Source organism: Scomber japonicus, chromosome 19 (genome assembly GCF_027409825.1).
Source record: "Scomber japonicus isolate fScoJap1 chromosome 19, fScoJap1.pri, whole genome shotgun sequence".
NCBI classification, from domain to species: Eukaryota; Metazoa; Chordata; class Actinopteri; order Scombriformes; family Scombridae; genus Scomber; species Scomber japonicus.
Window position 1 is genome coordinate 28,130,009 of NC_070596.1, and position 24,253 is coordinate 28,154,261.

A 24,253-nucleotide genomic window follows, 5' to 3' on the forward strand; every position below is an offset into this window, starting at 1 on the left:
TTCCTCCCTCCTTTCCTTCCTTGACTTGAGGACAACAGGTAGGTTAAACAGGGACATATAACAGCGTGTCATCTGCATAACGGCGGTGGGAGATACTTTGGTTCTGAATGATCTGGCTGAGAGGAAACATATAAAATGAAAACAGCAGTGGGCCCAAGATAGAGCTTTGAGGAACACCACAATTAAAATGAGCAACAGAGGATCAGGAGATTGCCATTACACCAGAAAAGATTGTATTGAAGAGGTATTTCCCCGGAGTTGTCTGTGCTTTCTGGTCTCACAGGTAATCTGGGCCTGTAGACGTCCGGATGACAGATTCCAGTCCCGGACCTTCAATGTGCTTCTCTCTCTCCTTCCTCTCCTTCCTCTCTCTCCTCCTCTTCCTCTCTCTCCTCTCCTTCCTCTCTCTCCTTCCTCTCTCTCCTCTCCTTCCTCTCTCTCCTCTCTCTCCTCTCCTTCCTCTCTCTCCTTCCTCTCTCTCCTCTCCTTCCTCTCTCTCCTCCTCTCCTTCCTCTCTCTCCTCTCCTTCCTCTCGCTCCTCTCCTTCCACTCTCTCTCTCCTCCTCTTCCTCTCTCTCTCCTCTCCTTCCTCTCTCTCTCTCCTCTCCTTCCTCTCTCTCTCCTCTCTCTCCTCTCCTTCCTCTCCCTCCTCTCCTTCCTCTCTCTCCTCTCTCCTTCCTTTCTCTCTTCTCTAATCCAACCTGTCAGTTGATGTTCTCCCACTCTGAGTCTGGTTCTGAGGGTAATTCCTGTTAAAAGGTAGTTTTTTCTCTCCACTGTGTCTCATGTGGGAAAGTTGGGTCTCTTTAAAGTTAAAACCTGAAGAGTTCGGGTTAGACCTGCTCTATGTGGAAACTGCCTTGAGATTACTTTGTTGTGATTTGGCGCTATACAAATAAAGACTGATTGATTGATTGTATGAACGAAGTAGATGGTAAAGCCTTGGGTTGGTCTTAAGGTGCTCTTAAAAGGCAATACTCAAATCTAAAAGCAGCATGACTCTGCAGTTATGTATCAGCAGTTAGAAGTAGATCATTAGAAACTAGGGCTGGGTATTGCTACTCCATACCTTTAAAAGGTATTGACTGAAATAAATTGATGCCAAGTAGTATCAAAACGTCTCCCGTCAAATGATATCTGCAATCGATCTTTTAGCATCCAGAGCTAGAAAATATCACTATTTGTATGGACTTACTCACAGCCTATCAACATGACCACGTTTCAAGCATTTTGTATTTATTAAGAAATTGAAGACTTTCAAAATGCATTTGTGTAAAAAGTGGTGTCATTTTATGCAATTTAATGCTTCTATTCACTTGATGGGTATCTAATGAAGTACTCAGGTGGTAGTTGGTATCAGTATGACTTTAAAGGGGACTTGGTTTGGTACTGATGGCGTAATAATTTTTTTAATGATACCCAGCCCTATTAGAAACCTTCATGAGAGCTGTCTCTGTGCTGTACTAAGCTCCAAAACTGGACGGAAAACTATTACATATCATTACTATATTAAGTTTCATTCCTAGTGATAAAAGATATTGAGTTAAAATAACTTTCTCAAGCAGCTTAGATAGAAATTTGATAATTGGTCTTCAATTATCGAGTTAGAGAACTGTCAATTAAAAGAATAAGACGACCAACAAGAGGGTGATATCTCTTATTAAGGATAATATCTAAACACAGGTAGAAGATTTAATCTGAGGAATTACTTTATATGGTCCTGAGGAGATGGGTAGATGTTGTTGGTCAAGTGAAATTAGAGACCTAATGCTTTCAATCCTCCCAATATAATGAGCAGTACTGAATGGACCACTGAGGGCAGAAGTGATGTCATAGAATAAGAGCCGGGGTTGTGATTGTTTTTGGATATTATGTCAGAAAAATATGCTTATCTTTCATTTTTTATTGATCTCATACATTCCTTAACCTTTGTGTCGTCCTCCCAAATTGACCCCGTCTGTTATGACTGTTCCTTCCTTCCTCTCTTCCTCCCTTCCTTCTTTCCTTCACCATCCCCCTTTCTTCCGTCCTTCTGTCCTGCTTTCCTCCGTCCCTCCTTCTTTCCTTCCTTCTTTCCTTCCTTCCTTCCTTCCTCACTCTCTTTCCTCCCCCTACCTTCTTTCCTCCGTCCCTCCTTCTTTCTTTCCTTCCTTCCTTTCTTCCTTCCTCACTCTCTTTCCTCCCCTACCTTCTTTCCTTCCTTCCTCCATCCCTCCTTCAACCTTTCTTTCCTCACCCCTTCCTTCCTTCGTTCCTTCCTTCCTCTTTTCCTTTCTCCCTGCCTCCCTCCTTCCTTCTTTCCTCCCCCTTCCTTCCTCCTTCTTTCCTCCCTTCCTTCCTCCATCCCTCCTTCAACCTTTATTTCCTCACCCCTACCTTCCTACCTTCTTTCCTTGCTTCCTCTTTTCCTTTCTCCCTGCCTCCCTGCCTCCCTCCTTCCTTCTTTCCTCCGTCCTTCCTTCCTTTCGTTCCTCCCTTCCTTCTTTCTTTTCCTTGCTTCCTTCCTCCTTTCCATCCTTGACTCGAGGACAACAGGAGGGTTAAGTGAGTATCTGGAGACTTAGTTAGCTTCCATTTGCTTTCCGATGGTCTGCGATGTCGTTTCAGTGATGGAGTGTGATCCTTTAGCCAGAGGAGGGTGTTTGAGTAGCAATGGAAATACAGTGACTGTTAAAAGAGGTTAATGGTTCATCTGGACTGTGTGGAGATGTTGTAATGGGGGGAAAAGACCAATTGGAAAAAGCATCACTTGAATTTGGCTGCGGAGTCAGCAGTAAAAAACGTGGATGACTATGTGATGGGGGGCGGGGGGGGGGGGGGGGGTTAAAAGAGGAAAGGAAAAGAGGCGCTTTGTGGTCGGATACAAAGACGACGATGACTGACTCTTCAGTCTCTGGGCAGAAACCAGAAAAAGCTCCTTTAACCCTCCTGTTGTCCTCAGGTCAAGGAAGGATGGAAGGGAGGAAGAAGGAAGGAAGGATGGAAGGGAGGAAGAAGGAAGGAAGGAAGGAAGGAAAGGAGGGAGGGAGGAAGGAGGAAAGAAGGAATCAAGGAAAGAGGGAAGGGAGGATGTAAAAGAAGGAAGGAAGGACAGAGGTAAGAAGGAAGGAAGGTAGGAGGGAGGGAGGAAGGAGGGAAAGAAGGACAGAGGAAAGAAAGAAGTGGGGGAGGAAAGAAGGAGGGAGGGGGAGGGAGGAAGGAAGGAAGGAAGGAGGGAGGGAGGGAGGGAGAAAGGAAAAGAGGAAGGTAGGAAGGAAGGAAAAGAGGACAGAGGAAAGAAAGAAGTGGGGGTGGAAAGAAGGAGGGAGGGAGGGAGGAAGGGTGGACAGAAGGAAGGAAGAAAGGGGAATGGAAGAAGCAAGGAAGGATGGAAAGAGGAGGGAGCAAAGGCAGAGTTGAGGAGGGGAAGAAGGAAGGAGAAATTAAAGAAACAGGGAAGAAGGAAGAAAAGAGGGAACAGTCAAAAGAGAGACGGGGTCAATTTGACCCGGGAGGACAACATAGAGGGTTAATTATGAATAATTTGATATGACACAGGTTGCAGGTAGGGGGCATAACACTAGAGGATAGATAGAAGTAGTTAATTTGCATCTTCCTCTTCAATTATCTGTAAGATTTGCATTGCATCTGTCAATATTGTACTAAACATGATATTTGAATGTTAGCAGCAGCTCATGTGGAGGAATTCGTGTTGCTGTCTGGTCTCATGCTCTCACCTCTGTGCTGCAGAAATGAAGTTGTCTTGTAACTGTGCAACATTACATGCACTGATTCTACTTAAATATGCACAGAGGGCCTCGTTAATGGAAGTGCTGTAGTTCAGTTCCTCTTCAGAGCATGCGCGGCGGTGGCGGGGCTGTGATGGTTTCTTTCCACAGACATGACATGAGCTGTTCTCGCACTCAAAAAACATGACATCATTTAACACATTTAGTGATTATTCTTTGAGTTGTCTGCCTGTGTGTTTTTCATATAAACATGGCAGGAGGAAAAAAAAAGGAACTGTGGAGGCGAAGCTGAACAGAACAAATGATCCAACCAGACTGGAGTGAAATACAGGACTAAAATACAAACTGGACTAATGAGGAGATGAGGTGCAGGTGGGGAGATGAGCGAGAAGAAGAAGAGAAACCAGAACACTGCATCCTATCCAAGACTATAATCAATAAATGTAACTGTAATCCTGTAAAGCACAGAAAGTTACACTGTTACTGTAATTCAGCCTTTAAAAGCAGGAAAAGACACTTATTGCATGTCATGATATTACGATATTCAAAATCTAACACGATATATAGGCTATAAAATATCACAATATTAACCTCTTAACGCACGCTGTTCCGTTCACGGGACGGGACGGATGTTAGGAGGTAGCCACACGTTCTTCCGAATGTTTTAAACACCAACCCTTAAACATATATATTCATGCCGTACATTGTTAGAAAGCTTAGATTGTCCCGATTCATTCAAGACCACTCACGACTTATATGGTTGCTCACAGCCGTAATAGTATTAGCGATTAGCTCGGCTAGCCCCTCAGCTAAGTAAGAAAAGCTATAATGCCTACATACCTTCAAAGTCTTCCCTTTATCCACAACGATCATCTTATGACTCAGGACTTTCTGTGCAGCTCGCCAAGTATCCATTCTTGTGAAATATGAAATCCGTTTCCATAAAACCGGACTACTTTCCTCAATATGTCAACATGTATTTAGTCCAACACGTAATGTAATGACACAAATAACAAAACACATACGGTCCGTTTACGTCATTTCCTGACCTGCGCGTCCATCTCAGAGTACACGTGACTAGATGTTTACGACCGCGAGCCTCTCCTGCTTCTGACGACACCACACACAAGCCAATCGGTGTTTAGGATTAGGCAGTACATGTCTCCAAAGCCAATAAGGACATGTGACCGACGACAATGACGACATGACTTTGATTGACAGCTGTTCTAGCCTATGGAAATATTCGGTGAAATGAAGTTGATAACCTTTTAGCCAATATTCAGAGGTTTCCAACGGTGTATGACACTAAGCTATTACGTTTGGCTGTCCATAAACAAACTCCAAGCGTAACCGGCGTGCGCCCTGTGCGTAAAAGAGTTGAACCATATATCATTACGCACACGGCATTTTGGTACACGGTTGGTTCTTCTTCGACTTGACATATGACTTATAACAAAATAAACAGATAGATAGATAGATAGATAGATAGATAGATAGTCAGTCAGTTAGATAGGTAGATAGATGGATGGATAGATAGATAGATAGATAGATAGATAGATAGATAGATAGATATGGCCAAACAAAAAAAATATGGTTATATATAATAATATAATATTTAATAATAATAATAATAATAATAATAATAACATGGTCAGCTTTCATTAGAGACCAAGATTTTGATTGTAGGCAAAGAGGATGTGAAGTTATAGGTGTTTGATTGTGGTTATACAGCTTTGGTAACCAAGTGTCCATTTGGAGTCTCCAAAAAGGACCTGAGGAAAACGCATGGACATACCTGTTGAAAAATAACTCTGAAAAATTCATCTTTTGGTCTTTTGACTCCAAATTTGGACTGCATGAAGCCAAGACCTGTGGCTGTGGCCTCATTGTGTCTATATCCTGCTGAGAGGTCCCTGAATGTCTGTACACATGTCATTGTAAAGGCAAACCTATGGGCGAGGAAACAACCCCATCATTGTAACCTCTGCCACTCTTTGTCAGTAAGTCACAGAATCACACAGACACTTTTACAAGAATCCTGAGAGTGTTTCCTTTCCAATGATACCAGACACATCTCTGAGTCTCAAACTATGTGGGATCTGTGCTGCTCACAACTTGGGCATGTCGTTTAGGCTAACAACATAAAAAATAGGGGCGTGTGTTAAGTGGTTAATATAATATTGATTTATTGCCCAGCCGTACTGTATCTATAAATGTATAAAGGTGAGTCCAAAAGACCAAAAAAGTCCAAATAAAATAGGTTTTAGGAGGGAGGAAGAAGGAAGGAAGGAAAGGAAGGAAGGAAGGAAGGAAGGAAGGAAGAAGGAAGGAAGGAAGGAAGGGGAATGGAGGAAGGAAGGAAAGGAGGAAGGAAGGAAGGAAGGGAGGGAGGAAGAAGGAAAGGAGGGAGGAAGAAGGACGTAAAGGGGAGGAAAAAAGAAGGAAGGAAGGAAGGGAGGAAGAAGGAGAGGAGGTAGGAAAGGAAGGAAGGACAGAGGAAGGAAGGATGGAGGAAAGAAGGAAGGAAGGTAGGGGAGAGGAAAGACAGAAAGAAAGAGAAGGAGGGAAAAAGGAAGGCAAGAAGGATAGAGGAAAGAAGGAGGGAGGGAGGAAGGAAGGACGGAGGAAAGAAGGGAGGAAGGAAAGGAGGAAGGAAGGAAGGAAGGAACAGTCAAAACAGACGGGGTCACTTTGACCCGGGAGGACGACAGGAAGGTTAAAGGAAGCTTTAACAGAGCTGATAATGAAAGCAACTATTTACTTTTTGCCTGTTGAGTCATACGGTTTTTAATTTATTGTATTTTTGCAACAACAGTACTTCCAACTGTGTGTTTTGATCAATATTCATGACCTTAGTTCTCTCTCTCTCTCTCTCTGTGTGATTAATGTCTCTCTGATTGCATCTTCTGTTGTATTCCACTTGAGTCATTAATCACTTCAAGATGTTTAATCAGTCCAGGAGGAATGGATGGTCATCACGCAGCCAATCAGACTCGGAGTAAGACAAAGCAAGGCAGATTTATTTATATAGAGCATTTCATACACAAACATTTAACAGTAAGAAATGGAAATAAAGAACATAAAATCATACAATTTGAGAAATATAAATAAAACCCAATTATAGTAAAAAAAAAAAAAAAAACAGACAACAAAGTACAGAAAAATAGAAAGAGAGAGAAATGAAATACTAGAATAGAGCTTTAAATATAAGATTGCAGCATAAAATAATGATTTTCTTTAAAATCATTAACCCTCCTGTTGTCCTTGAGTCAAGGAAAGAAGGGAGGAAGGCAGAAAGAAGGAAGGAAAGGAGAAGGAAGGAAGGAAGGAAGGGAGGAAGAATGAAGGAAACAGGGAGGGAGGAAGGAAGGTAGGAGGGAGGGAAGGAAGAGAGGGAGGAAGAAAGGAAGGAGGGAGGGAAGGAAAGAAGGAAGGAAGGTGGGAGGGAGGGAGGAAGGAAGGAAGGAAGGAAGGAAGGAAGGAAGGAAGGAAGGAAGGAAGGGAAGGAGAAAGGAAGGGAGGGAGGAAGAAGGAAGGACGGGGGAGGAAGGGAGGAAAAAGTAAGGAAGGAAGGCAGGAGGGAAGGTAGGGAGGGAGGGAGAAGCAAGGAAAGAAAGGAGGGAGGAAAGGAGGGAGGAAGAAGGAAGAAAAGGAGAGGAGGGAGGGAGGAAGGAAGGAAAGGAGGGAGGGAGGAAGGAAGGAAAGGAGGGAGGAAGGAAGGGAGGGAGAAGCAAGGAAAGAAAGGAGGGAGGAAAGGAGGGAGGAAGAAGGAAGAAAGGAGAGGAGGGAGGGAGGAAGGAAGGAAAGGAGGGAGGAACGAAGGGAGGGAGAAGCAAGGAAAGAAGGAAGGAAAGGAGGAAGGAAGGAAGGAAGATTAACCAATGGGCCATTATAGAGAAAGCAGTTGACAGTGACATAAACACACACGCTAGCCGCTCTGATCCTTTAATACTTTTAAGTTTTACAGGCAGATTTTTTCATAGATGAACTAAAATGTGCAATGTGACTAATGAGGAGATGAGGTGCAGGTGGGGAGATGATGATGAGAGGAGAAGAAGAGAAACCAGAACACTGCATCCTATCAGAGAATATACTCAATAAATGTAACTGTAATCCTGTTAAGCTCAGAAAGTTACTTAGTTATAGTTGATAGCCTTTAAAAGCAGGAGGGACCAAGAAGGAAAGAAAGGAGGAAGGAAGGAAGAAGGAAGGAGGGAGGAAGAAGGAAGGAAGGAAAGGACGGAGGAAGGAAGGGAGGGAGAAGCAAGGAAAGAAGGAAGGAAAGGAGGAAGGAAGGAAGGAAGGAAGGAAGATTAACCAATGGTCCTTTATAGAGAAAGCAGTTGACAGTGACATAAACACACACGCTAGCCGCTCTGATCCTTTAATACTTTTAAGTTTTACAGGCAGATTTTTTCATAGATGAACTAAAATGTGCATCTTGAATAATGAAGTCATCACCAAGGGATTACAGGAAGTGAAGATTTCCTCTCTGTACTCATCACGGCTCATTAATTAGTCACACACATACAGTCTTTGGTGTCTTTGATGATGAACACACTGTAACTCAGGCTCCAGCTCTCTGCAGGCCTGTGGCGAGTCACGTGATCAATAGACCTGTGGTGAGCAGGCGGAGAGTTCCTGTCCTCTGAAATGAGGCCAACCAGGAAGTAACTTAGAGCTGCATTCTATCAAAAGGCCACCAGGGGGCGACTGTCTCTATACAAGTCAATGGAGAATTCACCAACTTCTCACTTGATTTCTAACCTCAGTAAACGTTTTCAAAATGTGTTTATGGTCTCAATCGCTAGTTTAAAGCCTTCTTCAATGCAGTATGATGTTCATTTGGGACATTTTGGCCTCCCTGATTTTATATGTGACGATAAAGCAGGGTATGCATTAGGGCGTGGCTACGTCCTGATTGACAGGTTGATTGACCAATGTCCTCGAGATCCAGCCCTCGCAACCATAGCAACCTCCCTGATCCGCCGTTGGTCCCGCCCATACGTCCGTCCATGACTCCGCCTCATACCCATATAAGTAGAATCCGTGTTCTTTTTTTCCCAGCATGCATCTGAAATTTTCAAGATGGCGCTGCCTAGATTCGAAACTATTGGCTTCCGAGCAGCAGTCCACAAACCAATGGGTGACGTCACGGATGTTACGTCCATTTCTTTTATACAGTCTATGGTGGTGAGTCACATGATCAATAGACCTGTGGTGACTATGACTCAGATTGAATGGTTATTTTTATGATGACTAAGAAAGAAAGGAAGGAAGGAACAAACATCACACGAACAAAGCTGGAAAACTCCAAACCACACATTCCTCCACTGAGATAATGTTTCAGTCCCAGTTGGACTTTAATCAGGTTTAGAAGAAGAAACACACCACACCTTCATCTGTCCGGTTTAAAAACTCTTTTCTTCTTCTTCTGTGGTTATTATGACTGAGCTCTTTTAAAGCACTTTACATTTTAATCTTTCATTTGTACTGTTGTGATGTCCTTTTAACCTTTTAACCTTTGACCCTGTCTGTTTTGACTGTTCCTTCTTTCCTCCCTTCTTCTTTACTTCCCTCCTTCCTTCCTTCTTTCCTCCCTTCCTTCTTTACTTCCCTCCTTCCTTCTGTCCTTCCTTCCTCCCTCCCATCTTCTTTACTTCCCTCCTTCCTTCTGTCCTTCCTTCCTCCCTCCCATCTTCTTTACTTCCTTCCTTCCTTATTTCCTTCCTCCATCCCCCTATCCCCTTTCTTCCCTCCTTCCTTCTTTCCTCTGTCCTTCTTTCCTTCCTTTCTCCCTTCCTCTTTTCCTTTCTCCCTCCCTCCCTCCTTCCTTCTTTCTTCCCTTCTTTCCTTCCTTCCTTCCTTCCTTCTTGTGTCCGGCTTAAAAACTCTTCTCTTCTTCTTCTTCTGTGGTTATTATGACTGAGCTCTTTTAAAGCACTTTACATTTTAATCTTTCATTTGTACTGTAGAGATGTCCTTTTAACCTTTTAACCTTTGACCCCGTCTGTTTTGACTGTTCCTTCTTTCCTCCCATCTTCTTTACTTCCCTCCTTCCTTCTTTCCTTCCTCCCTTCCTTATTTCCTTCCTCTATCCCCCTATCCCCCTTTCTTCCTTCCTTCTTTCTTTCCTCTGTCCTTCTTTCCTTCCTTCCTTCCTTCATTCATTCATTCCTTCCTTCTTTCCTCCCTCCTTCTCTCTTTCCCCCCCTACCTCCCTCCTTCCCTTCCTTCCTTCTTCCTTCCTCCTGTCCTTCCTTCCTTCCTTCTTCCCCCTTCTTTCCTCCCTCCTTCTCTCTTTCCCCCTTCCTCCCTTCCTCCTGTCCTTCCTTCCTTCCTTCTTCCCCCCTTCCTTCCCCCCTTCCTTCCTTCCTTCCTTCTTTCTTTCCTTCCCTCCTTCCTTCCTCCCTCCTTTCCTTCCTTCTCCCTTCCTTCCTTCCTTCCTTCCTTCCTCCTGTCCTTCCTTCCTTCTTCCCTCCTTTCCTTCTATTCTTCCTTCCTCCCTTCCTTCCTTGACTCGCGGACAACAGTAGGGTTAAAACATTTGTGTATCAGCACATCAAATATTCCTTTTTATTTCCATGTTTGTAAACTGTGGGTCACATTTAGGGAAAGTCGAGCTAAATTAAATGTGTATGTGGTGTTTTTACGGCTCTTGAATGTAAAAATATTGGTCACATTTGACCCAGAACAGAATGTAAAGGGTTAAATAAAATGTTCAGTCATTTCCTAAAACAGCTGGTCGCTGTAGTTTTTAGTTAACGTCACTCAAAGAAGGGAATCGTGCGTTTATTCAAAGCTATATTTAGCAGAGGTTGATGCTTTAGGAAATATTTCCACCACAGAGGAATAAGACATATCAGGCTTTAGATACACACATAATAATAATATGTGCTAATATATTAATTCATATTAAAAATAGTTATTGTTAGAAGTGTAAAGTAGAAGTAAAAGTGAAAGTACTCGTGTGTAAAAGCCTAAATTGGAATATTTATTTCCCAGGCTGTTCACACACACTTGGAGGGAAATTACACCTTTTTTACGATAAATTTCCTCCAATTCAGATCCTTTACTGCAAGTAGAAAATACACCTAGAGGTTTGAATGTGTCTGAACACACAGAGATTAAACTGAGGAAATGCAGCTTAATGAAACTCAGATATGTGAACTGTGTTTTTTGAGCCGTCGTGCAGCAAATTTGTCTCAAACTAACGAATTAGACAAACTTTTTAATGGATTATTTTCTAGGAATATTGCAATGCATCAGATTTAGTTTCAGCTGTCGGCACTCTGGGACAGGAACCTCGTGTGTGTGTGTGTGTGTGTGTGTGTTAGCGCGTGTCAGAGCTGAAACAGATATTAGCCGATCAATAGAAAATGAATTGGCAGCTGTTTTGATCATCGGTTTATCATATTTTTGGTCATTTATGACGTAAAAAAACAAACAAATATCCAGTTTCTGCTTCTTAAAAATGAGAATTTGCTTCTTTTTTTTACTGTTTTATATCATGAATATATTAATCTGGGTCTGTGATGTATATTTATCTCATTTGTTGGACTTTTTTGTGCACATAGAAAAACATCAAACTAACTTTTTAAAGGATTATTATATCTAGGAATATTGCAATGCATCAGATTTAGTTTCAGCTGTCGTCACTCTGGCTGAGAAACTTTCATGACCCCTAGTGGAGATCGTACCCCCCCCCCCCCCTCCCTCCCTCCCTCCCTCCCCCCTCCTCAAGCTTTGGAGCTGCTGCTTTTAAGGAATGAATGAAACACGATGCTTCCTCTCTCTTCCTCTTTAAGAATAAAAACACTTATTATCTCTATAGATTTAATAATTTAATACCTGGCTGTGTTTCTTACTGCAGGAAGCTAGTGTGTGTGTGTGTGAGCAGATCTCAGCACAATCACACTGTTGTACTGCTCTGTGTGTGTGTGTGTGTGTGTGTGTGTGTGTGTGTCTGGGAGCCATGAGGTCCTAATGGCACAGCTGACTCCTTGACCAGGAATGTCAAGTCTGCCGAGGCCTCCCACATTAAAATAGCCAGCATGCCCTGTCAGCACACACACACACACACACACACACACACACACACCCTCACGGCAAACGCATGGGTGCCTAACAGCTGCCAAAGCTGCAGAGCCAGGAGGAGGAGGAGGAGGAGGAGGAGGAGGAGGAGGAGGAGGAGGAGAAGAAGAGGTAGCAGACAGGACGAGGCTGCAACGAGGGGAGGAGACGAGAGAAGGGAGAATCAAATTACCCTCTAGTCTCTCCTTCCTCCTCCCCCCCCCTCCCCCCTCCTCCCCCCTCCTCCTCTTTCTGCTCCTCAAACCAGCCTCAGAAAACAAGTTAAGCTGTATATTTCTGCACAATACATTCATCTCATGAGTGCTGAGGAGGGACGAGGTGGCGGCAGAGCGCGACTAAGCGGCACGTCCTCCTGATTTCTTTTTTTCTTTTTTTTTTTTTTTGCACTGCTGCAGATTCCAGCGTGTGGAGCCCAAAACTAGAGGATGGTCTTTATTACCTTTTAGAGACAGCTGCCGTGTCACTGACAGCGTGTGTGTGTGTGTGTGTGTGTGTGTGTGTGTGTGTGTGTGTGTGTGTGTGTGTGTGTGTGTGTGTGTGTGTGTGTGTGTGTGTGTGTGTGTGTGTGTGTGTGAGGGAGCAACTGTAAAGCATATGCTCCTCAGGGGTCAGCCTGTAGGTTCAACCATGACCTAGTTTTTTAAGAACTTTTCATTCATAGATAAAAGAATAAAATCACTCTTTTTTTAGCAGCGTTTAAAGGCTGATGTTATATTTCAGCACCACTAAATACTGATAAGATAAAGATTTATAAAGATTTATTAAAGTTCTGATACATAAACCTGTTAAATAGTTTCAACTAGTTTAGTCCAGTGGTTCCCAACCTAGGGGTGGGGCCCCTCCAAAGGGTCAGCAGATAAATGTGAGGGCTGTACTGCAATCAAGTACAAGTACCTCAAACTGTACTACAGTCAAGTACAAGTACCTTAAACTGTACTACAGTCAAGTATAAGTACCTTAAACTGTACTACAGTAAAGTACAAGTACCTTAAACTGTACTACAGTCAAGTATAAATACTTCAAACTGTACTACAGTAAAATACAAGTACTTCAAACTGTACTACAGTCAAGTATAAGTACCTTAAACTGTACTACAGTAAAGTACAAGTACCTTAAACTGTACTACAGTCAAGTATAAATACCTCAAACTGTACTACAGTCAAGTACAAGTACCTTAAACTGTACTACAGTCAAGTATAAGTACCTTAAACTGTACTACAGTAAAGTACTAGTACCTCAAACTGTACTACAGTCAAGTACAAGTACCTTAAACTGTACTACAGTCAAGTACAAGTACCTCAAACTGTACTACAGTAAAGTACAAGTACCTTAAACTGTACTACAGTCAAGTATAAATACTTCAAACTGTACTACAGTAAAATACAAGTAGTTCAAACTGTACTACAGTCAAGTACAAGTACCTCAAACTGTACTACAGTCAAGTATAAATACTTCAAACTGTACTACAGTAAAGTACAAGTACCTCAAACTGTACTACAGTAAAGTACAAGTACTTCAAACTGTACTACAGTAAAGTACAAGTACCTCAAACTGTATTACAGTAAAGTACAAGTACTTCAAACTGTACTACAGTAAAGTATAAATACCTCAAACTCTACTGCAGTAAAGTACAAGTACCTCAAACTGTACTACAGTAAAGTATAAGTACTTTAACTCTTACAGTAACTGTTCATCTCTCATATATTAATAACAGAGTTTGGTATAAAAGCTTTTAAATGTTTTAACGTCATCATGATGAATAAACTGAAACAGGAGCAGAAACTGGATCAGCTGATGGAAGATGTTTGAGTGTTTTTACTTGTTGCTAATAATTCATTTCCTGTGAGTAAACTTTGATCATCAGCTTGTTTCATTCCTACAGGTTCAGTCACATCACACTGCTGTCTGTAGATATTCTCTCTGTTTCATATTCACACTGATTAAAGCATTCAGGTTAAAACACTGATGATTACTTTCATTATCAATTCACTCATTCATCATTTCATCTGTAAATTGTAAGAAAATTGTTTAAAAAAAGCCAATTTCACGTTTTCATCTGAGCAACAGTCTGAAACTCAAATATAATCAGTTATATTTTAATAAAACACATTAAATTATTTTAATCATATTCATATTTGAGAAGCTGAAGCAGTAAATATTAAAACAGCAGCTAATTAATCTTCTGTAATCATCACAGCTCTGCAAGTGTCTGATTACTCTCTGGGTTTGATGTGTTTGAGCCTCAAAGGTTAAAGGTCAAAGGTCAAAGGTCACCATTGACCCAAACAGAATAACCTTATCAGAGTATAAAGTGATTTTAATATAAGTATAATCACTCATTTTTATCACATTATATCACTTAAATACTACAAACTAGCATCTCTCTCATGCTCTCTACTCACACAGCATCAGAAATATGACATCACTTCCTGTTCCGGAACCAAGTGGAAGAACATGATCACTTCCTGTTCCGGAACCAAGTGGAATAACATGACATCACTTCCTGTTCCGGAACCAAGTGGACTGCTTTTCATTTAATATTCATAAGATCAGCTCAACCTGCTAAAATATTAAATATGTCAAATTTAAGCTAATAAAATGTTGCTGGTTGCAGATTTTAAGCTTTTTTCATCATTTTTAGACATTTAACAAACTGATTAATATTTAAAAATCATCAGTTGCAGCTTTAAAACAAGAATAATCCTGCTCTAGATGTGAATGTATGACGCAACCTTTGGAAAATATTGGTTATGATTTGCTGCTGTGAGATAAACATGATGATGATGATGATGATGATGATGAAGAAGAAGATACAGATCAATAGAAAATGAATTGGCAGCCTCTAACTGTACTACAGTAAAGTACAAGTACCTCAAACTGTACTACAGTAAAGTACAAGTACCTTAAACTGTACTACAGTAAAGTACAAGTACCTCAAACTGTACTACAGTAAAGTACAAGTACCTTAAACTGTACTACAGTCAAGTACAAGTACCTCAAACTGTACTACAGTCGAGTACAAGTCAAGTACAAGTACCTCAAACTGTACTACAGTAAAGTACTAGTACCTCTAACTGTACTACAGTAAAGTACAAGTACCTCAAACTGTACTACAGTAAAGTATAAGTACCTCAAACTGTACTACAGTAAAGTATAAGTACCTCAAACTATACTACAGTCAAGTACAAGTACCTGCACTGTTGTACAGTAAAGTATAAGTACCTCAAACTGTACTACAGTCAAGTACAAGTACCTCAAACTGTACTGCAGTCAAGTACAAGTACCTCAAACTGTACTACAGTCAAGTACTAGTACCTCAAACTGTACTACAGTAAAGTACAAGTACCTCAAACTGTACTACAGTCAAGTACAAGTACCTCAAACTGTACTACAGTCAAGTACTAGTACCTCAAACTGTACTACAGTCAAGTACAAGTACCTCAAACTGTACTACAGTAAAGTATAAGTACCTCAAACTGTACTACAGTAAAGTACAAGTACCTCAAACTGTACTACAGTCAAGTACTAGTACCTCAAACTGTACTACAGTCAAGTACAAGTACCTCAAACTGTACTACAGTAAAGTACAAGTACCTCAAACTGTACTACAGTAAAGTACAAGTACCTCAAACTGTACTACAGTCAAGTACTAGTACCTCAAACTGTACTACAGTCAAGTACAAGTACCTCAAACTGTACTACAGTAAAGTACAAGTACCTCAAACTGTACTACAGTAAAGTACAAGTACCTTAAACTGTACTACAGTAAAGTACAAGTACCTCAAACTGTACTACAGTAAAGTACAAGTACCTTAAACTGTACTACAGTAAAGTACAAGTACCTCAAACTGTACTACAGTAAAGTACAAGTACCTTAAACTGTACTACAGTCAAGTACAAGTACCTCAAACTGTACTACAGTCAAGTACAAGTACCTCAAACTGTACTACAGTCAAGTACTAGTACCTCAAACTGTACTACAGTCAAGTACAAGTACCTCAAACTGTACTACAGTAAAGTATAAGTACCTCAAACTGTACTACAGTCAAGTACAAGTACCTCAAACTGTACTACAGTAAAGTACAAGTACCTCAAACTGTACTACAGTCAAGTACTAGTACCTCAAACTGTACTACAGTCAAGTACAAGTACCTCAAACTGTACTACAGTAAAGTACAAGTACCTCAAACTGTACTACAGTCAAGTACTAGTACCTCAAACTGTACTACAGTCAAGTACAAGTACCTCAAACTGTACTACAGTAAAGTACAAGTACCTTAAACTGTACTACAGTAAAGTACAAGTACCTCAAACTGTACTACAGTAAAGTACAAGTACCTTAAACTGTACTACAGTAAAGTACAAGTACCTCAAACTGTACTACAGTAAAGTACAAGTACCTCAAACTGTACTACAGTAAAGTACAAGTACCTTAAACTGTACTACAGTAAAGTACAAGTACCTCAAACTGTACTACAGTCAAGTACTAGTACCTCAAACTGTACTACAGTCAAGTACAAGTACCTCAAACTGTACTACAGTAAAGTACAAGTACCTTAAACTGTACTACAGTAAAGTACAAGTACCTCAAACTGTACTACAGTAAAGTACAAGTACCTTAAACTGTACTACAGTAAAGTACAAGTACCTCAAACTGTACTACAGTAAAGTACAAGTACCTTAAACTGTACTACAGTAAAGTACAAGTACCTCAAACTGTACTACAGTAAAGTACAAGTACCTTAAACTGTACTACAGTAAAGTACAAGTACCTCAAACTGTACTACAGTAAAGTACAAGTACCTCAAACTGTACTACAGTAAAGTACAAGTACCTTAAACTGTACTACAGTAAAGTACAAGTACCTCAAACTGTACTACAGTCAAGTAGAAGTAAAAAACACAAATATTCTCCAGTTTGTTTCTTAAAGGTGATAATTTGCTGTTTTTTATATATTTAATATATTTAGGTTTAATGATGTGATGGTTGCAGGAACCTGTGATGTATATTATTCTACATATTTGGACTTCATGCACATAATAAAAAAAGATGAATCAGCTGAATTAATAAAACAAAGAGACTTAAAAACATCAACGTCACAACATCTGGTATTGCATTTAAAGTTGCTTTAATTAAGGAAGTGTTATACTTTTCACTCTAGGAAAAAAAACAAAAAACAAAAATAATAATAATAATATAATAATAATAATAATTTGGGAGGTTTGAGTCACAACTTCATTTTAAGAAATTAACCTTTTATCTTTTATTTTTTTTAATTCTTTGAAATTCTTTTACACAATACAATTTCTTTTTTTTAAATCTTAATAATAAGTATTTCAAAATATCTTTTTTTCATTTCTTGCTGGTTTTTGTTCAGTAATATCTTTCCTATAAGTAGAATCTCCTTTCAATATAGATCTCTTCTTCTTCTTCTTCTTTTTTTTGGAAAACAACAACAAGAACAACAACGACAAAAAAAAAACTAAGAACAAATAAAATAAAATAAAATAAAAGCAGAAACATCCATCGCTGAGTTTCTGTCTCCAGATTTTAACTTGAAAAAAAAAAAAAAAGGATCCGAGCTGTTTTTTATTATAAAGACGTTCGTCCCGTCCAGCTCAGAGCTCAGGTTGATGATGTCCCCAAAAAAAAAAAAAAAAAAAAAAAAACTCATCAAAGACTCATCACTGACGTTTCTGACTCTTCACAGCGAGGCAGAGTCATTTTATATATTTAGAAGAAGAAGGTCAGTCAGTGTATCCGTCCAAAAACTAACCGCCAGATATTTGGACCCTCGGAAGTATAGAAGTACAGAAGTGGCAAAAAAAACAAAAAGAAAACGAGCACCGGAAAAGTCCCATAAAATATCTGTATGTTGCCCCCACAGAAAAACACACACACACACACACACACACACACACACACACACACACACACACACACACACTCACACACACATAAAATCCAGTCCTCTCCTCCTTTCCTTTCCTTCCCTTCCCTCCTTCCTTCCTTTCCTCTCGGCTCCTCAGACAACCAGGGATGCTCTGGTGTGAGGAGACGAAGCATGACATCACTGTAAAATAACACTAATAATATAAGTTATGCTTTTATTTTGTTGAAAGATATCGCCACGATCGTATGTATGACATAAAACCCAGCTGATACACACTGTCATTGACCACTGGAGTCAAAATGCTTTTATTTTGAAATGCGATTTTAAGTCTCTCTCTCTCTCTCTCTCTCTCTCTCTCACTCTCCCTCCCTCTCTCTCTCTCACCCCCATCTCTCTCTCTCTCTCTCTTTTTTTTGGGGTAATCTTTTTCAATTAACGGCCTGTAGCTGCTGCTGCTGCTGAGGCTCCATGTTGTTTGACAGCTCTGCATCTGTTCCACATCAAATGCAAACAGAGTGACAGCCAGCTTTCTTTCTTTATCCCTCCATCTCTCTCTCTCTCCCTCTCCCTCTATCTCTCTCTCCCTCTCTCAATACATATATATTTAGATTTATATATATGTGTGTGTGTTTAACCCTCCTGTTGTCCTCAAGTCAAGGAAGGAAGGGAGGAAGAAAGAAGGAAAGGAGGGAGGAAGGAAAGGAAGGAAGGAAGGAAGGGAAAGAAGGAACAGTGAAAACAGACGGGAGGACGACATGAAGGTTAATATTCCTCTCGTTCATTCATCTCACCGACTTACAAATTATCCCACTAGCTAGGAGGAGAGACCTGGACTGGAACAGGAAATACAACGGATGCTAGTTCTCCTTCTCTCTCTTTTTGTCTCTTTCTTTCTTTCTTTCTTTCTTTCTGTCTCTTTTTTTTTATTTTAACTCAGCAAGGAAAACATCTTAAACAGCTCGACTCCTCCTTTTACTTCTTTAAATATAAACTATGTAGCAGATAGGAAAGCATTCATCTGCTTCATTTATCTAGTTATAAAAACCAATCTGCTGGTTTTAGAAGACTCTCTCTCTCTCTCTCTCTCTCTCTTTCCTTTTTTCTTTTCTTCTTCTTAATTATTTTAACGATAAAGCACTCGTTTTCTCCTTCTCTCTCTTTCTCTCTCTCTATTTCTATTTCTTTCTCTTTTCTCTTAACTAATGAGATCTTTTAACTCATTTTTAAACATTGAACCCACTTCTTTTTTTTCTCTCCCCTTTTAAATCATTTTCACTGATTCACACACAACCACTACCCCCCCCCCTCTCTCTCTCCTCTAACAAACTTTTTTTTCCTTTTTTCTTGTTTTTAGGATAATACACCAATAATTTCCCCTCTTGCACATTTGCTTTTTTCAGTAGGCTATTACAGCACGATTTGTCATGCACTTTCTCTGCAAAATCACCCCCCCCCCCCTTTTATGTTGCATATCCTAATTTAATAGCCTCTTTTTCCTCCTCTTCTTCCTCTTCAATCGTCATCCACGTCGTCCCCCTCTGACTCCTCTCCTCCTCTCCTCTCGTACATCTTATCCCTCTGCCTCTCCTGGATCTCCTTCATCTCCTCGGCGTATCTGCTGAAGGCTCCTCCGAACTTGCCCCACGCCTTGAAGGGGATGGTGATAGAGTTCCTGTAGCTGGGCTTGACCTCGCTCACCCGCAGGAACACCCCATACTTGTTGGAGCCCACGTCGAAGAAGAACCTCTTGGAGTCCACCATGATGGAGGTGCCTTCTGGGAGCTCGTTGTAACCCACTCCTCCTCCTGCAGAGCTCGCACCGCCACCCAGCTCATCATCATCTCCTCCGTAGTCGTCTATGAGCTTTGCAAGGGCGTCTCTGAACTCTATTAACCCCTGTGCAGGAAGTGCAATGGTCTGACCAGCCAGCATGCCACCCACTGGGCCCCCAACACCAAACCCAGGCCCTCTGTTGACCGTCTGCCTGATGCGAAGGAACCTCCCACGCTGGTTCTCCTTCAAGTCCAAGTAGTACTTACGGTTCTCCCTGACCAGGAACTCACTTTTCAGAGCTCTCCTCGGCCCTGCATCCTCTCCTGGAGCGCCGGTCGACTGTGCGATCTGCTCCGGGCTGCTCGGCCCCAGCTGGGCGTAGTGCTCGATGAAGTCGCCGAGGTAATCCCGGAACTCCGCAGCCACCGACAGGGAGAGAGTGAGCCGGCTTTTGGAGCCTCCCGCACCCACCTCGGCGATTTTGATGAAGCGGCCCTTGTTGTTCTGCTTCACGTCCAGATAGAAGCGTTTGTTTTGGATGTCGAGACGCTTGGACGCCAGCTCCTGAGTCTCCTGGTCACGCTGGAAGTGTTGGAAGCCGCCGCCGCCGCCGCCTCCTCCTCCACCACCTCCTCCACCTCCACCCATTCCTCCTCCTCCTCCTCCACCTCCGCCGCTACCTCCACCTCCTCCTCCCCCGCTGCTACCACCGAGCTCACTCCCGCTGTCTCCATCCGCCATCTTCATCAACTCCTCTCTCTCACTCTCACTCTCTCTCTCTCTCTCTCTCGCTCTCTCTCTCTCCACTCTCGGCTTCTGCTGCTGCTGCTGCCCCACTGCTCCTTTCTGCGTGCGCGTACCCTGCCGAAAAGCTCGCCCCCATCACTTCGTCCCTCGTTGACACGCTTTGCGTCACCGAGCGTTCTGATTGGACGAAGCGACTGTCACTCCGAATTTGCGGCGTTCCTATTGGTTTCGTCACTCTTGGTCCCACGCTGACACGATTCGCGTCATGGAGCGTTCTGATTGGCCAAGGTGACTGTCACTCAGAAGTTATGGCGTTCTCATTGGTCTGTCACTCTTCGTCCCTCACCGACACATATCGCGTCACCGAGCGTTCTGAGTCACACCCCACGTGTTCTGTCTCTGCTCAGCCATTGGCTTAGAGTCAGGTTCCGTTTGCTTCTCCTTGTGAAATCTCCTCTCTTTTTAAAATGACATAATGTTTTTTAATTTTATTGTCTGCAGTTGGGAAATGTGTTGAAATCTCGTCTTGTTATTGTGGACAAGAATTCAGGGAAATGTTTACAAAATAGTTTGGTGACCTTTGGTTACCTTTCTTCTTTATTTTTGTATATTTTGATCATTTTTAGGTAGATTTTGTTTTTGGTATATATAATTTTTTAACTCTTACAGCTTTGCAACTATAAGGTGTTTATAGCTCACAGAAACAGTTTTACCCGCATTTAAACATTCCTCGTGTCAAATTCCTTGTATGCACACACATGCTCGGACACCACAGAGAAACAGAGAAACAGGGACAAGCAAAAAGAGGGAATCTGATTCTAAACAGACTGTAAATGTGTCAGATATCACTTGATATGACTAACTCACACTGATGAAGCTCAATAGAAGCTGATCAGAGACTTTTAAATGCATCACTTTACACTGAAAGCACATTTGAAGGAGATATTTTAATAGTCAGTATGAACAGGAGGAATGATTACTGCTGGTTTAAGACACACTTGGAATATATTAAGCTGTCATTTAAGGAAAAATTGCAATATTACATAGAAAAATACTTAATTACATCCCAAATTTAACTCAAGCACAATGTACTTATAGTATTAAAAGTAGAATCACTCATGTGGAAAAAAGGACTAAGTGAGTTTAATATTATCATCATTATTATTAGGTAGTTTTAATGCTTAAAATCATAACTAAAACATATAATAATGCATCATATTTTATAATAAATGCACACATTTGGTGACATGATTGCTGTTTTTAGTATTGAACCTACTTTCAGTTCAGTTCAGGTTGACCAGAGCGGAGCGTTCACTGAAATGTTTGGCCTCAAAAATAAAGAAGTGAAGTTTCCATTGTCCTACATTTAACCACAGGTGTCAAAAACACACAAAAATAACATAAACATTTCTCCTAAATATTAAATGAGTCCACAAACTGTTCACTTGAGTTAACAGCAGAGTGTTGCTCAACAGGAAATATGACATTTCAATTTTTGAAATTTCACTTTGATCGCGTTGGTTGAGAGAAAAGTGAATTTACTCTCGTACTGTAATTATAATGTTTACTTTATATAGACTCACATTCATTCTCCCTCACAGCTGTAAGACTGTACAGATCAAGACTGTACATACAAAACATATGATGCATTATGATAAATAGTACTGTATAAAGTGGTAGAATTATCTCCACCTCGAGCAGCAATGTTAAAATGTCATTTACACACTGATATATGAGAGCTAATTATCTCATATTAATAATATTATAACTATGTAAAAGCAGCCACTCTGCATAACGAGCATATTCTGTTACTAATATTTAAACTTTCACTGAAATAAAACTTTGAATGCAGAACATTTATTTATATTTCAGCGGCGTGGTATCAGAATAGAATATACTGTTAATATACTGTTTACTGTCACGTTTACTGCACTGCAGCACAATGAGACAGACTGTGCAACTTCCTGAAAGATAAGATGCTACAGTAGATGAAAACAAGGATGTAAATAAGAAGTACAAGAAATAAATAACTAATAACACTGTTAACTACACATGATACATGTAACTGAGTATATTTAGTAAAGTACTGAAGTACAATTTAGATATACTTGTTCTTTACTGTAGTATTGCTTCACTATTAATAATCTGATGATGTCATATATAATAATACTGCAGTACTTTTACTGTAATACTGCATACTACATCACTATAATACTGCAGTACTTTTACTGTAATACTGCATACTACATCACTCATAATACTGCAGTACTTTTACTGTAATACTGCATACTACATCACTCATAATACTGCAGTACTTTTACTGTAATACTACATACATCACTATAATACTGCAGTACTTTTACTGTAATACTACATACATCACTATAATACTGCAGTACTTTTACTGTAATACTGCATACTACATCACTATAATACTGCAGTACTTTTACTGTAATACTGCATACTACATCACTATAATACTGCAGTACTTTTACTGTAATACTGCATACTACATCACTATAATACTGCAGTACTTTTACTGTAATACTGCATACTACATCACTATAATACTGCAGTACTTATACTTATTTATCCCACCTGCAGCTACATATATACACTTGTTATATTATGGCTGCAGTACTCAGCTCTGCCTACAGAGGGCAGTACAGGTTCAGTTGTCTCTCAGGTAAGAGTTCAGGTTTCCTCTCAGCTGTTAGTGAAGCAGCAGCAGCAGTCTGAAATATGCTTCTTCACCACTTTATGTGTCCTGTGTAGTGAATCCCTGAGCCTGCATGTATGTATTATAGAGTTCATGTGTTAACTGGTGATGATAAAGATGATAAAGATAGATTCACTGTTAACAGAGATGCAGGAGTTTAATGAATGATCCTGAAAGCATCAGAAAAGTATTTAAATGCAGGGCTGTAGTCAACATTTTAAGAACTTCTTATCTTCTATATAAAATCTTATCTCATATGTTTAATTATGAGCTTAGCGGTGCATGTGTTTGAGGTGGATAGTATTATAATTATATCAGTGGTTTGGATATGGAAGTTCTTGATGCTTTCATAAAGAAAAGTTGAAGTTTGCTCTTTAAGTGAATTAAACATGAGGTCATTTGTAAAGTTTTAATAATCATCATTTTTATTTAAGCAGTCTGATTCCACAGTGATAACACAACAAGAAAATCAAATAAAACATTTCTTAAAAATTCAAATTTAAATACATTAAAACTATACAAGCACACACACACACACACACACACACACACACACACACACACACACACACACACACACACACACACATTTGAATATTGCACACCACCCTGTTTGATCTACGATGAAACTTTGTGCTATTTTTCTTATAAAGCATTTTATTCTATCAGAGTCCTATTAGGACGAGATGCTGTTCCACAAAAACCTTTAACCCTCCTGTTGTCCTCGAGTCAAGGAAGGAAGGGAGGAAGGAAAGGAGGGAAGGGAGGGAAGGAGGGAGGAAGGAAAGAAAGAAGGACGGAGAGAGGGAGAGAGAAAGGAAAAGAGGGAGGGAAGTCCTCGAGTCAAGGAAGGAAGGGAGGAAGAAGGGAGGAAGGGAGGGAGGGAGGAAGAAGGAAGGAAGGGAGGGAAGGAGGAAGGAAGAAGGAAGGAAGAAGGAAGGAAAGGAGGGAGGGAGGAAGGAGGAATGAGTGAGGGAGAGAGGGAGGGAGGAAGGAAGGAAAGAAGGACAGAAGAAAGAAGGAAGGGAGGAAGGTAGGGGTTAGGAAAGAAAGAGACATGGAGGGAGAGAGGAAGGAAAGGAAGGAAGGGGCGAGGGAGGAAGGACAGACGGAAGGGAGGAAGGAAGGAAGGAAGGAAGGAGGGAAGGAAGGAAGGGAGGAGGGAAGGAGGGAAGGAAAGAAGGAAAGAAGGAACAGTCAAAACAGACGGGGTCAACTTAACCCGTGAGGACGACAGGAAGGTTAAATCAATCTCATTATAAAATATAAAACATCACAACCAACAGTCATGTGACAGTG

The 24,253-nt window shown here is 40.8% G+C and overlaps 1 protein-coding gene across 2 annotated transcripts in view; it reads right to left on the reverse strand.

Moving 5' to 3' along the window:
• The window catches only part of purbb (purine-rich element binding protein Bb), an 80,756-nt gene extending 60,527 nt beyond the window's left edge, over positions 1-20,229 (reverse strand). Inside the window, exon 1 of one of the 2 annotated variants that reach the window (XM_053340571.1) lies at positions 19,010-20,229. In XM_053340571.1, the coding sequence (XP_053196546.1) occupies positions 19,228-20,229 (1,002 nt within the window). In that variant the 3' untranslated portion in view covers positions 19,010-19,227. The remainder of the gene's footprint in view (positions 1-19,009) is intronic. The other variant, XM_053340572.1, reaches the window with a different exon arrangement.
• Positions 20,230-24,253: the final 4,024 nt, after the last annotated feature.